This window comes from Orycteropus afer, unplaced genomic scaffold (assembly GCF_000298275.1).
Source record: "Orycteropus afer afer isolate SDZICR_OR568_19922 unplaced genomic scaffold, OryAfe1.0 scaffold00229, whole genome shotgun sequence".
In the NCBI taxonomy this organism is placed as follows: Eukaryota; Metazoa; Chordata; class Mammalia; order Tubulidentata; family Orycteropodidae; genus Orycteropus; species Orycteropus afer.
In genome coordinates this window covers 683,528-701,081 of record NW_006921816.1, presented here as the reverse complement: position 1 = coordinate 701,081, position 17,554 = coordinate 683,528, and the positions used below count along the sequence as shown (strand labels likewise).

General features: G+C 40.3%; 1 protein-coding gene across 1 annotated transcript in view; it reads right to left on the bottom strand.

Moving 5' to 3' along the window:
- Positions 1-2,631: 2,631 nt before the first annotated feature.
- METAP1 (methionyl aminopeptidase 1) overlaps positions 2,632-17,554 on the bottom strand; it is a 136,633-nt gene continuing 121,710 nt past the window's right edge. Inside the window, exons 10-11 of the mRNA XM_007948849.2 lie at positions 8,711-8,776; positions 2,632-2,795 (exon numbers count right to left, since the gene is read on the bottom strand). Of these exons, the coding sequence (XP_007947040.1) occupies positions 2,632-2,795; positions 8,711-8,776 (230 nt within the window). The remainder of the gene's footprint in view (positions 2,796-8,710; positions 8,777-17,554) is intronic.

The window sequence follows — 17,554 nt, the reverse complement described above, 5'->3', positions numbered from 1 at the left end:
GAGTATGGAGGGATGGACACTGGGAAGAGGTAACTATGGGGAGGAAGTGGGAGGGGATCTGTTGCATTGTGGTAAACTGTGGTCAATGACATGAGACAAAGTATATGTGAACTGCTGTATGGAAGGTGAATTTGCTCTGTAAATCTTTACCTAAAAAAAAAAAAAAAAGTTGGCATAATGATGAAACTAGATGTTTTCTCCCTTAAATCTCACAGATAAGTATTTCTAATTGCATTTATACAATTAGAGTCTACATTATTTAAATCTCCCAATAGAGAAAAGCTTATCACCAGTATGGTGGTTTATCTTTTAATAAAAAAAAATTATCCCTCTATTTTGGTTCTCTACTCCTGCTCGAACAGAAAAACCACATGTGGATGGCTTAAGAAACAGGGATTTATTCTCTGAACATTTAGGAGGCTAGAAGTGTGAGCTCAAAGTGCCAGCTCTAGAGGCTGGGTGTAGGCCCCTCAGCCTTGGGCTTCATCTCTGCCTCTTGCTCCCAGCCCACTGAACCTGAAGGTACCTCTAATTCAGGCAGGTGCTGGCTGCTGAGGCTGACAAACCCAAGGTTGACAGGTAAAATGAACAGTCCCAAAATTATCAAGTAACACAACAGGCCACTAAAATTCAAGTCCAGAAATAGTCTCAAGATCACCAACATGGCAGGCCACTGGCATGAAGACTCTGCCAAATGCAGGATCCAGATGTGCCAAAAAGCTCAGAGACTGTTCTGAGCTTCTCCCTATATACTCAAAGAAGACCCCATCTCTAAGGTAGCTACTCAGATGCTCACAGCAGATTCCACCATGGATTGATTACCAGTCTCATCATGGGGAATAACTACATCCAGCTGCCACCCAGCCACTCAAAACCAGGCCAAGCTGACACATAATATTAAATACCACACCCACCAAGATTTTTTTTCCTTGAGCTTATGTTCTAATGATAGATATGGAATAAGCCCACACAATTAATTCCACCAGCAGCATGTAAAATGGTCTCCTAAACAATCACCATTCTCTACCTTAAAAACTCTCAAAAACAGTTACATCTCAAATGCTGCTGGCAGACTGCTAAGCACAGTGCTGGAATTACTGACTAGTTACTGAACCAGAAAATGCATTTTTAAGCAACTGGTCATAAGTTCATGTTAAATTTTAAAGTCAGCCACCCGTTCCCATCACTTCCCTCTGAAATCCCAAAAAAATGCAATGAAGTTAAATGACTATGTAGTGGAATAATCATTCAAACTTTTTTAATTTCCCTTTACACATTATATTAACATTCATATTGCAAGGCATTCCATTCACAAATAATTACAATTTGTTAAAAAGTTCACACATGTATCCCCCAAAGTCTGTACCAGATTCGGTCTCTTTACGAAATCATTAAAATAATAAAAGTAATGAACACATCATAATTCTTTAAAGCAATAAAGGTCTGAGGCACTCTGGGAAAGATGTTCTCTTACAAGTATAATGTGTCAGTGGTATCAGATTATATTACAAGAAAGTCATCAGACATCCAGTAATCAAGTACACGCTAATAAAAATGACTTTATGGTCTGATATGTCTTTATCAGATACTCTATTTGGACTGAAATGTTGAAAGGAACTGAGGTCACTTCTAATGAGGTCCCCTACTAGGTAAAGGTGAGGTGTGTCTGCAGCACATTGCTGCCTGCCCACCACCAAGGAACAATCCCCACAGTTGTTCCTTCCCATCCTTATCAGGTGTACTGCGTATGTGTGTGGGGGGCATGCACATGGAGAAGGGGCTTTCTTCCTCCCACTTCTGACCAAATAGAGCTTGGAAACAGCATTATATTACACAATTCTCATCCCTGCCATAGCCAGACAGCACTTGGAGTGTGGCAATTTTTGCCATAAACTAGATTTAAAAAAAAAAAAAAAAAGCTTGGTAACTTTTTTCCAAAGTGAATTTTGCCACATTCATTCACTGACACATAGAGCCCACACTGGAAAGACAGTCTCATTGACTTCAGTGCTTCCGTAAGCACAATTACAAAGGTAAATAATTAGCAGAGGAAAAGGGAGTCAATTCCCAATGGGGAATTAAATCACTGCAACCATCTGTCCATTTACATAAGACAGCATGAAGCCCTGTCCAAGCAGAATCAACACAAACCCCAGGTCACATCGTGTTCAGGAATTATGTATATGGAATTTAAAATGTATACATATATATTTTCATATATATAATAAAAAAAAATCTGGAGCAACATATGCTGCTAAAGTTTCAAGGATTCTCATCTTCAGCACTGACCTGGAAAGCAGCTGGCTCTTGTCAGCTGGTTGTGGCAGTGATAAACGCAACTACAAGCAGGTTTAAGTAAAAGTGCTCGAAGGGCAAATGAGTAAATGGGGCTGCAGAGATTACTTGGGGTGAAGGGGGTTCTGAAAGGGGTTGAAAATCTTTTTCTTTATTCTTCTCAGTTTTTTCAGAACCAAGACAAGTTCTTGAGGATACACATCAAATGCTGTAGTCCTTTCTTATCTATCGTCAAAACAAAACAAGTGATAAAAATTTTTTCTTGCTTTCTGTACTCTCAATAAAATGCATAGTACAGGCAGAAGTAATTCTTGAGATGTGCCATCTTGGCAGAAATTAAAATTGGGACATGAAGTGAGGCCGTGTACTCTCAAGCCGTCGGGTGAGGATCTCACAGCCAGTGTCCGTGACCAGCAGAGTGTGCTCGAACTGTGCAGAGCGCTTTCCATCTCTTGTCACTGCTGTCCAGCCATCTGGCCAGGTTTCATCCTGCCATCCACCTTAAACAAACAAACAATGTCTTAATTTTACTGCTCAGTTATTAAGTTGATTCCAACTCATAGTGACCCCCAGAGGGTTTCCAAGCCTGTAAATCTTTACAGAAACAGACTGCCTCATCTTTCTCCCACAGAGCCACTGGTGGGTTTGAACTGCTGACCTTTTGATTAGCCGCTGAATGCTATAACTACTGTGCCACCAGAGCTTCTAAATAAATTCTCTAGGTAAATATATTTGTATGTACTCCTACATCGCTGGGTATCAAGCAGAAAATTAAATAGAAAATTCACTATTAAGATTCCAATTTACACTTCAACCTCAATTGTTTTAGCTCAAGCCTTTCCAATTTCATTTTGGTCTTTAGTGCCAATGAAGTAATGATAATGTTTAAATTTCCTCAAGTTGTGTTATAAGTTCACATTTTTCATTTTCCCCAAATATCAATCAAGATGGTAATCTCAAAATTAAGGCAAAGGGTTTTGTTTTAGAACACAAAGTGATATCCATTCATGTAAGAACAAAATTAAGCTATTTTCTGATATAACTTTGGCACTTAACGAAACTACAGCCAGTGTACATTGTGAAAGAAATAATGTAAATTTTTATTCTTTTATTATACTATTGAATTCCCAATTTAAAATGGCAGCACACAATCAGCTGATGATAACAGATTTATTCTGTGAAGTTTATGTAGACTACACCACTGAAACCAGAGAGAGGGAGAAAGAGAAAGAAACTAGAGATTGGAGAGAAGATAAGAACAATATGATGAAGCACAGCACTCTTTACAATAGCCAAACAATGGAAACAACCTAGGTGTCCATCAACTGAGGAATGGATAACCAAACTATGGTACATACACACAATGGAATACTATGCAACGCTAAAGAATAATGTAGAATCTGCAAAACACCGCATAACGTGGATGAACTTGGAGAACATTATACTGAGTGAAATAAGTCAATCACAGAAGGACAAATATTGTATTAGTCTGTTACTGTAAAAGTTAAGGAAATGTTTATCTATTGAAGAAAATCTTTGTTGGTTACCAGGGGTGGGAGGGGAGGGGAGGGAAGGCTGTTAGATGGATAGAGATAAGTATTGATTTGGGTGAAGAGAAGGGCAGTGTACCAAATGTGAGTGACCAATATGGCAGCATTGATGATGAGAAAGACATAGAGAGGTACATGGGAAGTACACACAACAAATATGAACCCTTCTGCACATATAGTACTGCGCTGTCAGTGAAGGCAAACATGGGTATATGGGTGGACAGATGGGTGGACAGGCTGAACAACTAGGTATGTCTATGAAATGGGGAATGTATCCAAGAACATGTATAGGGTTGGCAGACAATGGTCCTATAAGTTTATGTGAATGATCAGAATTCCCAGGTGTATAGTAGAGCTGACAAGGGGCAAGGTTGTGGTCATTGCTTGGTCACAGCCAGCCACCCAGAGGGACCGAGTGTTGAACCTGTGGGCTTGGGACCATAGTCACAGGGGACATCAAGCTCAATTGGCATAACATAGTATATTAAACATTGTTCCACCTCCTACTTTGGCGAGTAGTGACTAGGATCTTAAAAGCTAGCAAGCTGCCACCTAGATGCAACGATGGGTCTCTCCTTGTCCAAAGCAAAGAAGAAAAAAGAAAACCAAAATTCATGGAAACAATTAGTCCTAGCAACTGGTACACCATCCAATCTGCAGCCTATATGACTATGAGACCAGAAGAACTAGATGGTGCCCAGCTACCACTGTCATCTACTTGGAAGGGGATCTATGTAGGAGATCCTTGATAGAGAGGGAGAACAATGTGGAACAAAACTCAAAATCATTTGGAGAAAAAAAAAGGGAGGGGGGACCAGGTTTGCTGGTCCGATAGAGCCTGGTGGAACTACAGAGACTATGGCCCCTAGCTGTCCTTCAGATCTGGAACTGAACCCACACCCGTGGTTTCCAGCCAAACAAAAGACAGCATATGAGTTGAACATTTACTTGAGGTAGATACACTCATTGGAGAGAACAATCGTGGGAGAAAGAAGGGCTGCTTATGCACAGGGAGACAGCTCAGTGGGTAGACATGCATGGAGGGATGGACACTGGGAAGAGGTAACTATGAGGAGGAAGTGGGAGGGGAGCTGTTGCATTGTGGTAAACTGTGGTCAATGTCATGAGACAAAGTGTATGTGAACTGCTGGATGGAAAGTGAATCTGCTCTGTAAATCTTCACCCAAACCACAATAAAATAAATAAATAAATAAATGAAATTCTTGAACACTAAAAAAAAAAAAAGAAAAACATGATGAAGGAGAATGGATTAGAGAGGGATGGGGGCACGGGGAGAGAGACCAAGAAACACACACGATAGAGGAAATAAAGGAAATACCCAAGAAATCTAAAGCAGAGGGGAAGTGAGAAAGAGGATATTCTAGACACCACAGCCTTCTACAATAAACATATGTATTTGCAGAGACTATCTTGTTTCCAATTAGATTATCAAGGAAATTCAATATATTCTTCAGTAATCTTTGGATGAAACATATTAATACTTCTAGGCTTCTCTGACTCACACAGAAAAATCCCAGAGCACAAAATCTGCCATGAAGTAACCTCACTGTGCAATACCAAATCCTAGGCGGAAAAAAAAATAGGAGGCTGCTTAAAGAAGTTAACTCAAGCTTTGTGAGAAACCCACCGATGAGTAAATAGGTATTTTTCAATGTAATGATCCTTTTACAAATGGATTTAAGATATAATGCTTCTTTACTTTTAGTATGATCTACTAAAACAAGTTCTTTAATAAGTCCATTTAAACCTATCTGGCCACTATTCTGAGAAAACTCCTCTGTGGATTCAAGACTTTCCATTTTGGGGCTGGCATTTAGGCTAGCTAAGTCACACTGAAGTACAGCAGCTATAATTTGACGATTACTTGAATTTGCACTACAGAAAGTTATCTGCTTACTACTACATTATATCTCACCAACCAAGGTGGCAGATAATTAAAATAAGTATGTAACCAAAATGGCACTTTTCTCTATCTTTCTTTCTTTTCACTGCTAATATACTTACTGTCTTTGCAATTGGTTGCACACAAGCAGAACTTTATGTTTATTCCATGAGGATGACAAAAATAATACCTTCCATTTGCACAGTCCTTTAAAGTATACAAGGAATCCTGATGGTACAGTGTTTAAAGTGCTTGGCTACAAACCAGAAGGCTTATGGTTTGAACCTACCAGTCACTTTGTGGGAGAAAGATGTAGCAGTCTGTGTCCAGACAGATTACAATCTTGGAAACCCTATGGGGCAGTTTTACTCTGTCCTATAGGGTTGGCTTAAGTTGGAATATGTCTTGGGTGTGCTCGTGCTCTCTCTCCTTCTCTCTGTGTCAGATTGCTCATTCCGCAGAAAGCTAGCTACCATATTAGAAGAGGTCGTTTGTGGAGGTCCAAAAGGTGAGGGACTGAGAAAGGCCTCCAGCCAACAGTCCTCAGTCTAACAGCCTGCACAGAACAGAAGCTCACAGGAGTGAGCTTGGAAGCAGATCCTGTCCAAGCAGAGTCTTCAGATAAGCCCACAACCCCAAGAGATAACTTGACTGCAACTGCCTAAGAGACTTTCAACCAGAAGCACCTAGCCATACTTGGATTCCTGACCCATAGAAACTGTAAGATAATAAACATTTGTGTTTTTTAAGTCACCTAAAGCACTTGACTTCTAATCAGAAAGCTGGCAGTTCAAACCCACCAGCCACTCCTCGGAAGGAAGGTTGGGCAATCTACTTCTGTAGTGACACCGCCTCAGAAACCCAAGGGGGGTCGCTATGAGTCGGGTCTGACTCGGCGGCACATAACAACAACAACAACATGAGTTGAAAATTAGGACTGCACTTGACAGCAACAGGGGCAAAAAAGGAAGCACAATCAGAGAGGAATATATGTGCCACATGAAGATTGCCAGTGAACTGAGTAACAGAAGCTGAAAAGACTCAAAGACCTTTTACCCCAGAGTCACAGAAAGCCTTTCCTGAGAGCCGATACTCTGAACTCAGACTTCTAGCATCCTAAAGTGAGAGATTAAAAACTTCCGTTTATTAAAGCCCTAGTTGTGGTATGTCAGAGCCTTGGTGGCACAGTGTTTAAATGCTTAGCTGCTAACCAGAATGTTGGTGATTCAGACCCACTAGATGTTCTTCAGGAGCTCTGGTAGGGTAGTGCCTAAGGCACTTGACTGCTAATAAGAAGGCTGGGCAATCTACTTCCATAGTGATACCACCTCAGAAACCTAAGGAGGGGTCGCTATGAGTTGGGTCTGACTCAACGGCACATACCACCATCACCACTACATTTGGGGGTAATATAAACACAGCAAGAGATAACTAATAAATACACTGCCTATGCCACATAATTACCAAGTCCTTGAAGCCCTATCACTCTTCTGACTGATGTAGCCTTTTTTTTTTTTTTTTTTACCTTATAGGATCTAGATTACATTTCTCCCTGACCAAAGCTGGAGCTCTTCTTGACTAAAGGCCACACACTACAGTCCTTCTGAACTAAGTTAGCTGACAGAAAACTGACCCAACACAATTCTCCAATGAGACTTACCTACAGACAGATGAGTTTTACGGTTATGGCACTACTGCTGTTAATGAAGATTCAGTCAAGTGTGGAAAAATGGTGAAGGTATTAAGAAAACAAAAAGCCATTTCCTAGTCCAAGCCACTATCATTTCACCCTAGACTAGGAAATACCTCTTACCCAGGTGCCCACAGTCTCTCCTCTGGAGTGTATCCTCCACATATAAGAAGTGATTTTCAGTGTACAAAGATTGTACTAGCTGCTATGTGGACTCGGAATTACAGGGGCCACAATAATCCAATGGGACTGCAGCAAGTAGTTTCCTCCAGAGCAGTAGTGGATGCTCTCTGTGGAGTCAGCTAACTTTTGTGAACTTGCCCAGGAAGGATCTGAAGAAGAGGTATCCTTAATACAGGGCAAGGCCTACTCCTATTGCCTCATGTTCTATTTCCTAATCCCAGCAAAGAACTAGTAAGCAATGGTGAGACACTCCCTCCATGTTAAGACACAGCTGGGAAAAATAAAGGTGAAGGCTTCATGAAGTAGGTTCCACTTATTACAAACACTCTGACAACCACAGTAAGCAGCCCTAATAGTGGCACCAAGTCTATCACCACTGCCACGTGCCTGTCATGGGGAATAACAGCAGTACAGATATCTGCTAGAGCCAAGTGTGTTTGTGCTGATCTTCCTCCACAAGAGCTGTCTGATATTACGCCTCATAACTCATGTCCTACGCTTACATAAGTGTAGACCCTGAAGAGGCAGCACATCACCACGCAACAAACAAGAGTTTAGAGCCTGACAAATTATGCTACTTTAACCATCCAAGTGACTCTGGGCAACTTTCTTAACCTCTCCAAGAATCAGTTTCCACTTCTGTACAGTGGGGGTTAACATCTACCTCATCAGTTGCAGAGAATTAAACCATACAACTGTGTCTTCCTCAAATTGTTTGCTCAACAAATGCTGTACTTCTTTTTACCTTCTCTGCTGCCTCCTTTGTCAAGCAAGAACTTCTATACAAGCTTGATGTAGGCTTCCTACTATGACAGCATACCACCCTGTGACAGGATCTTTATGAAGAGGGACCAGAATTCAAATACTTCAGCACTACTGACAGCAGGAAAATTAGCATGTATCAAGTAGTACCTTCTTGCCAACTCACAATTTTCAGGTATCTATGTAATTCTAAATCAAATTCCAGATGGACTAGGGAATGTGAATGAAGCAAAAAGAAATCAAGTAGAGCAGACTACTAATCTGATCGTGAATAACCAAAAGTAAATAAAACACAATTAAACAATGTCACAGCATCCTTTTTCTCACCTTCACAAATCATTGGTTCAATTGTAAATACATGGCCTGCTTTCATCACTCCAACAGCTTTATTTTCTGGGGGAAAAAAAAGACATAACTCAAAATACAGCAAAAATCAATAGCATACTATTGACAGCTCACTGGAAGGAGTACACAAGTTACAAATTCATCAGTAAATTAATTAATTTCCCTCTCCCAATTCCTCTTTCTTAAAGTTTATCATTCAAACAAGTGGGTATTTTATTAATAACCACCCATACTGGGGCAGATATTGTCCTATATACATTTCATTCTGCTTACAATTTTCTCTAAAGAAAGAGAGACATGCCCAGATAATCATCTCTGGATTTCAGATATGATTATCACTTCTCTTGGTGGAAAGGTGTCACCATGTATATCCTTCGATATATTCCATAATTAGAATGGCAATTGTTAAACCAAGTGAAGTTTCCTTATCCACCCAGGCATGAAAGGTTAAAGAACGACACATTTCAGATTATGCCAAAAGTCACCCAACTTTTTGGTGTATGTATGCATGTGTGTGCACATGTAGAGGTACACCCCATAGAAATAACTGCATGATTTTCATACAGTTTTAAGAAACGTCCTTTTTTCTCATCTTGAAAGACAAACACAGCCTCTGCACACTTATTTAAATGCTTGTAGAGGCAATTGCTTTTTATTTGAAAATAGAAACTCCATTTTTCCCTCCAAATATTTTTTAGCTTTTGTGCCCAAGTTCACTAACATGAGAGTATTTTTCAAAACCATCCTACTATGAATTAAAGTATCCCGACCAAGCATCCCCAAAACAAGGGCAAAATGGGAGCGGAGGGGCAGAGGGGGTGAGGGATAGGTATTTTCAGACAGTCCAGACAAAAATGAAGTACTAGTTTAAATTTCAAATTGTTGTTGTTGTTATTTGCCATCGAGTCAGCCCCGACTCATAACGACCCCTCCTTGGGTTTCCGAGGCAGTATCACTACGGAAGTAGGAATGCCCAACCTTCCTTCCGAGGAGTGGCTGGTGGGTTTGAACCGCCAACCTTCTGGTTAGCAGTCAAGTGTCTTAGGCACTATGCTACCAGAGCTCCTAAATTTCAAATTAAGAAAAGAAAAACAAAAGACCAACAGATAAGGACATGAGCTAACTGATGAACTGCATTTGCTCTCCCTGACCACCAGATGGCAAATGCACGGCCTCACCAGTTTCCTTGGTAAAGTACACACACAGTTTACCTGTTGGCCTTCATGATCATAACTTTCGTAATGAATTTATTAATCTGTTCATTAGCATCAAGCTTCTAAATGCCACTCCTTTTATCTGTGCTCTAAGCTCACCCACATGTTTATATTTCTCCATATCCTTCCTGAGAAAAGGTATAAAATCTTAGGTATATATATATAAAAAAAATCTTGTCTTTTTATTTCTAACTTCATGATGTTTCTCTCAAAATGATACGCAATTTACTACATACACAGAATTAATCTATATTCCCTTGTTATTGTTAGATGCTGTCAAGTCAGTTTTAACTCGCAACAACCCTATGTGCAACAGAACAAACTACTGCCCAGTCCTGAGCCATTCTCACGAGCATTGCTATGTTTGAGCCCTCTGCTGTAGGCACGTGTCGATCCATCTGATTGAGGGTCTTTCTCTTTCTTTTTTTGCTGACCCTCTACCACCTGGGAAACCCAAGGGGGGGGTCACTATGAGTTGGGTCTGACTTGACGGCACGTAACAACAACAACAACAACGCTACTTTACCAAGCATGATGTTCTTCTCCAGGGACAGGACCCTCCGGATAACATGACCAAAGTGTATGAGACAGACTTAGAAGCACTCCTTGCTGCTAAGGAGCATTCAGCTACACTTCTATGACAGTTATGTTCGTTTTTCTGGCAGAACATGGTATATTCAATTTTTCACCAACACCACAATTCAGATGAGTCAATTCTTCTTAGGTCTGTTATTCACTGTCCAGCTTTCATATGCATACAAGGTGACTGAAAATACCTCAGCTTGAGTCAGGTACACCTTAGTTCTGAAGGTGACATCTTTGCTTTTTAACACTTTAAAGAAGACTTTTGCATCACATTTGCCCAATTCAATACATCATTTGATTTCTTGATTGTTGCTTCCATGAGCATTGATTGTGGATCCAAGTAAAATGAAATTCTTAACAACTTCAGCCTCTTCTCTGTTCATCATGATGTTGCTTAATGGTCCAGTTGTAAGGATTTTTGTTTTCTTTATGTTAAGGTATAATCAATACTGAAGGCTGTAGTCTTTGATCTTCATCAGTAAGTGCCTCTTCATTTTCAGCAAGAAAAGTTGTGTCACCAGTGTATTGCTGGTTGTTAATGAGTCTTCCTCTAATCCTGATGCCACGTTGTTCTTCATAAAGTCCAGCTTCTTGGATTATGTGTTCACCATACAGATTGATAACCATGATGCAAGGACACAACCCTGACGCACACCTTTCCTGATTTTTAAACCATGCAGTATTCCCCTGTTCTGTCCAAATGACTGCCTCTCAGTATATGTACAGTTTCTCATAAGCACAATGAAGTGTTCTGGAATTCCCATTCTTTACGTTATGTATTTCCTTAGGGAGCAAAAATGAAATGTCAGGAGTGTCAGTGTGATGTCATGGAAACTAAAAAAGATCCAGAATTCTTCAGAATATAAGTCACAGGCCACACGTAGCTACTGAGCACTTGAAATGTGGCTAGTAAGAACTAGGATGTACTGAAGTATAAAAAACATACTATATCTTAAATACCAAAAACGTATGGAACAGAGCTCAAGTTATACATTGATCTCATGTTGAAATACTAATATTCTGGATGTAACAGATTAAATAAAATATATCACTAAAATTAAGTGTACCTATTTCTTTTTACTTTTTCAATATGTCTACTAGAAATTTTAAAGTTGTATATATGTTTTCTATTACATTTTTATTGAACAGTACTGCTACACTTCTGGTTCATTATTCTAGACAAGTTACAACTCCTATTCATCTCCACTCTTCTATTTTGGGTTTCTCAACATATCTCTCTCAACAAATACGCATTAGCTGAGTAATTACACTATTGCAGACACTATTCTGGATACTTTAAAATATTTTTATTACCTCTACTGTCTGCCTCACAAAAGTATTTTAAACACTTAAATAAGCCAAGTAAGTAAAGACATTTTTGATAAAGTCTTATGCATTCCAAATGTAAGGTATTATCATCAACTTCCCAGCCACTAATGACTGAAATAAAGAAGCAAATAAACAATCCTCTAACAAGGACCACTTTTTTTTTTTTTTTTATTTAATTGTGATTTGGGTGAAAGTCTACAGAGCAAATTCACTTCCCATACAGCAGTTCACATACACTTTGTCTCATGACATTGACTACAATTTACCACAATGCAACAGCTCCCCTCCCACTTCCTCTCCATAGTTACCTCTTCCCTGTGTCCTTCCCTCCATGCACTCCTGGCCTCTGAGCTGTCTCCCTGTGCATACACAGTCCTTTTATTCTTCCATTATTGTTCTCTAGAAGGAATGTATCTACCTGGTGTAAATGTTCACCTCAAATGCCTGTCTTTTGTTTGGCTGGAAGCCACAGGAGTGGGTTTAATTCCAGATCTGAAGGACAGCTAGGGGCCATAGTCTCAGTGGTTCCATCAGGTTCTATCAGACCAGGAAACCTGGTCCCTTTTTTTTTCCCCACAAGTGATTTTTATTTTTGTTCCACATTGCTCTTCCACTCTATCCAGGATCTCCGACCTAGATGCCCCTCCAAGTGGTTGACAATGGTAGCTGGGCACCATATAGTTCTTCTGGTCTCACAGTCATATAGGCTGAGGATCACATGGTTTCTAGTCACTTGGACTAATTGTTTGCATGAATCTTTGGTTTTCTTCATTCTTCTTTGCTCTGAACGAGGAGAGACCCATCATTGCATCTAGATGGCTGCTTACAAGCTTTTAAGATCCCAGTCACTACTTGGCAAAGTAGGAGGCAGAACAATGTTTCGTGTAGTATGTTATGCCAAAAGAGCTTGATGTTCCCTGTGACTCTGGTCCTGAGCCTACAGGTCAAACTATTTGCTCCCTCTGGGTAGCTGGCTGTGCCCAAGAACTGACTACAATCTTGTCCCTTGTCAGCTCTACTATACACCTGAGAATTCTTACAGAACCTACCAATATACCTGTAGAAACACTGTCTGCCAACTCTACACATGGTCTTGGGCACAATCCCCCCTCCATAGTATTTCCATTTTTGCCTTCACTGACAACATAGTACTGTATGTGCAAAAGGGTTCATCTTTGTTGTCAGTACCCTCCCATGTACTTCTCTGTTTTCCTCTTCCTCAATACCACCATGTTGTTCACTCCCATTTGGTACATTCCCCTTCTCTCACCCAAATCAATGTCTGTACCTATCTAACAGTGTTCCCTACCGTACCCTCCCACCTCTGGTAACCAGCAAAGAAAATTTCCTAACATATATAAACCTTTCCTTGACTTTTTACAATAATGGAATAATAAAATATTTTTTATTCTGTGACTGATTTATTTCACTCAGGATAATGTCCTCCAAGTTCATCCACATTACGCAATGTTTTGCAGATTCTAGGCTTTTCTTTAGGGTTGCACAGTATTCCACTGTGTGTACGTACCATAGTTTGGTTATCCACTCCTCAGTGGATGGGCACTTAGGTTGTTTCCATCTTTTGGCCATTGTAAATAGTGCTGTGATGAACATGGGTATGCATGTATCTGTTCTTGTCCTGGCTCTCACTTCTTTAGGATATATACCCAGTAATAGAATGGCTAGGTCAAATGATATTTCTAGTTCCAACTTTTTAAGGAACTGACATACTGCTTTCCACAGTGGTTGTCCCATTTTACAGAGAAGGACTACTCTTATAATAAAAAAAACATGCCTAAGAAAACAGTAGGAGCTCTGGTAGCATAGTGCCTAAGGCACTTGACTGTTATCCAGAAGGCTGGCGGTTCAAACCCACCAGCCACTCCTCAGAAGGAAGATGGGGCAATCTACTTCCGTAGTGATACTACTTCAGCAACCCAAGGAGGGGTTGCTATGAGTCGGGTCTGAGTCAATGGTACATAACAACAACAAGAAGAAAACAGTAATCAAGATAACCTGACCTGCAGAAGGAGATGGAGGGAAGTTATACAATTTTGTGGTTCCTCAATCCTGGGTTAGGAATATGGATTACAAAGCAAAGCAGAGATTATTTACATTTCAAAAACTACCTCTGCAACACAAATAATCCACCAGCCATTTCCTTTAACCCTTCCAAGAGTGATCACAAGGAGCCCTGGTGGTGGCACACAGTTGGTTAAGCACTCAGCTGCTAACCAAAAGGTTGGTGGTTTGAACCCACCCAACAGCTCCGTAGGCAAAGAACCTAGTGATCTTACAGCCTTGTCTTATGGGGCAGTCCTACTCTGTCACACGGGGTCATTGTGAGTCAAAAATCAATTCAAAGCACCTAACAACAGGAGTGATCACTACCTATTACAAATTTGTATAAACTCAATTTAAACTTCACTTTTCATAAACATATCAAATCCATGAAATGAAGTATAACTGGTCCTTGTTTCTTTTTTACAATTTTTTTTTTATCTCTAATAAAATGGTTTAATATGAAATTCAAGAGAGACACTTCTTGTGTATCAGTGGCACCGTATTCTGCCATTTTTGACCCCCATCCCCTCCTACAAAACATATCATCTTCAGATAGTCTCTCTCTCTATAAATAAAGCTCATATGTTGCCTCTTCAAGTAAAGGAACTTTTTCATTCCCTCCCTGAACACATACATCCACCCAACATAGCTGCTACTGTAATTAGAATAGTTACTTCCATTCTGTGAAGAGGAATAAGCACTCAGGTAATTGCAGAGCTTATTAGGAAGGAACAAAGGCAGCTGCTTGTTTCTGTTGCTAACTTTTACTTTAACCATGATTCACAGTTTACATAAAAAGCATTATGTCATCTTACTGATGTATGTCAGATGCTGTGTTCTCCTCCAGTTGAGATGGTCCTCACCTGTTTACCTTTGTAACTACCTACATCCAGGATTTCACTTCCTCACATCTAAATTGCAGCAACAAGTGCCCATCAGGTTGCATGTCTTGACTAGCTTGCACCTGCAACTCATCCTACATACCACTGCCAAATTAGCCTCTCCAAAAAGCTAATTTCATCTGCCATTCTCCTGCTCAAAAATGTTTCAGCAAATCCCTACAGATCAAGTCAAATTTCCTCAGTCTAGCATACAGCAAGCTCTCCACTGCCTGCTGTTAGTCCTTAACATATGCACATAGCCAAGTTATCTTGTCTCTTTTCAGTCTCACCTTTAAGCGCTTATTCATGCTTCTCCTCCACCTGGAATTTCCTTCCTCATCTTTTCCCCCAAACTAAATTCTCAACAATTCTTTAGCATACCTCCCCACTGCAGGACCCAGCACCAAACTGCTTCAATCCTTAGTGTCTTTAGGCAGCACTAAAGTGTAGAGAAGATGACTGACTACAGAAAGACAGACAGAACCTATTCTTGAAAGTGAATTTCATCCTAACAGATATGCTGTTGTTGTTGTTATGTGCCATTGAGTTGTCTCTGACTCATAGTGACCCCCTCCCTGAGTTTCTAAGGTGGTATCCCTACAGAAGTAGATTGCCCAATCTTCCTTCTGAGGAGTGGCTGGTGGGTTTGAACCACCAACCTTCTGGTTAGCAGTCAAGGGCCTTAGGCACTATGCCACCAGAGCTCCCAAGAGATATAAAACTGTTTATTTCAATCAAGGTCCTACAAACTAGCAAATAAACACCAGAGCCAAGGTTCTATGCGACCTTGATAAAATAAATAGTTTTACTTCTCTTAGCATAGAATTCACTTTAAAAAATAAGGCTAAGAATAATTTATAGAGTTGTGCTGATCAGAGTAAATAATGTATATAAGCATCATGGTCATCCTAAGAGTTAGTATTTACTGCTTTTCAAGCACTACTCTAAGTGCAACCATGTATTATCTCACTCAATTCTCATCATAATTCTGAAAGTAGGTATCATTCCTTACAATCGCATAGATGAGAAAACTTAGGCAAAGTGTCTATACAGCAGGGGCTCAGTATGTTTTGGGAGCTCTGGTGGCACAGTGCCTAAGGCATTTGCTAACCAGAAGGCTGGCGGTTCAAACCCATCAGCCAGGCCTCGGAAGGAAGGCTGGGCAACCTACTTCCGTAGTGATACCACCTTGGAAACCCAAGGAGGGGTCGCTATGAGTTGAAATCAATTTGACGGCAGTGAGTTTCAGTATGTTTTAAATTCCTTCCTAGATAATTTACTGTGAATGACATTCATTCCCGGCAATAAAAAGCAGACTCATTTCTCCACATGTCTTATTGCTCCAGAGGAAAAGGTTTCTGGAAGATACTGACTGTCTTATATTTCCTTTATATCTGACAGCACTTCAACTTAAGGACAGGTACTTGGTTTATTCCCTCCTATTTATACTAACAATTAGTAAAGTATATTGACATACATTAAGAACACAAATCTACCCCAAGTTGAATTTTTTAATATAACGAATTTTACCTATGAAACACAATAGTGACGGCTAGACCTATGGCAGACTGCTGACTGTTGATCAAAAGTAGTTTATGTTTCTTTCAGAGTATTCAGCTAGATTGCATTTCCCACCCTCCTTATAGTTAAATGTGGCCATGTGGCTGAATTTCTGCCAACAGAAAGTAAATGTAAGTGACTTACACCAATTCTAGGATGGCTTATTAAAACCTCCCAAGTGTACCCATCTATTGACAGGAGTGGCAATATCCAAAGAGTTGAAGACAGCAGAGGCCAATTCACAGAATAAATGCCCCAATTCCATAGTGACCAAATATTTAGACTATTTTGTGAGAAAGACAGGAACTTGATAAAGGTTACAGGTTCCAGCAAGATGGCGAACTAGGCAGAAAGACTACACAGACCCTCTTCAACAAAGAAAAGGGAAACCAATTAACACAGACACAGAAGATAATCCTGGACCCCTGAGCCTTGACGGGAAGGATATAGAAGTACACTAAACCCCAAATAGCAGAATAATTTGCATGAAAATACCAAAAAAGGAGACACACAGAGCTGCGGTCTGGCAGCAATCCTGACAGCACAGACAGCTTGAAGATTCCCGAGTGGTGGTAGGATCTAAGAATTAACCTAAAAATCAGCCTTGCTAGGCAGGGACCGCACAGAGGAATGCTCTGGTGGCTGGGAAATAAAAATGGAGAAGGTGAAGAGAAAGGCGAGCTGAGCGGTGGACTTTGGCCGGTTCGGAGGACGCTGCCATTTTGAAGGTTTAAAAGCAGCTTGACTATTTTGGATATTTAAAGAGACAGCACTCTCACAGATTCCTGGGGCTTAAGAACACGTTCTGCTTTCCAGCAACCCCAAGGACACTCTGGACCCGCAAGACTGAAAAAGTACCACATTCCTCGTTAGTCTTATACCCCACACCCACTTGGTGAATGGAGGGGCAGCCATTCCCCACTCCCACCTACCTTCCGGGCCCACAGGAACTCCATCACAGTCTGTGTGCTCAGAGGGAGCCTGGATGCCCTGCCCTGACATCCACCATTTTTTTTTTCTTCACTTTATTTTTTATATTTTCCCTTTCTTTTTTCTGGTGATTAGTTTGATTGTATTTGTCTGTTTCAAAACAACTATTATTATTAATACTTTGTCCTTTTTACTATTATTCTTAATCTTCCCCACCCAGGTCCTAGTTTTCAGCATTTTTTCTTTTCCCTGTTCCAGGTTGA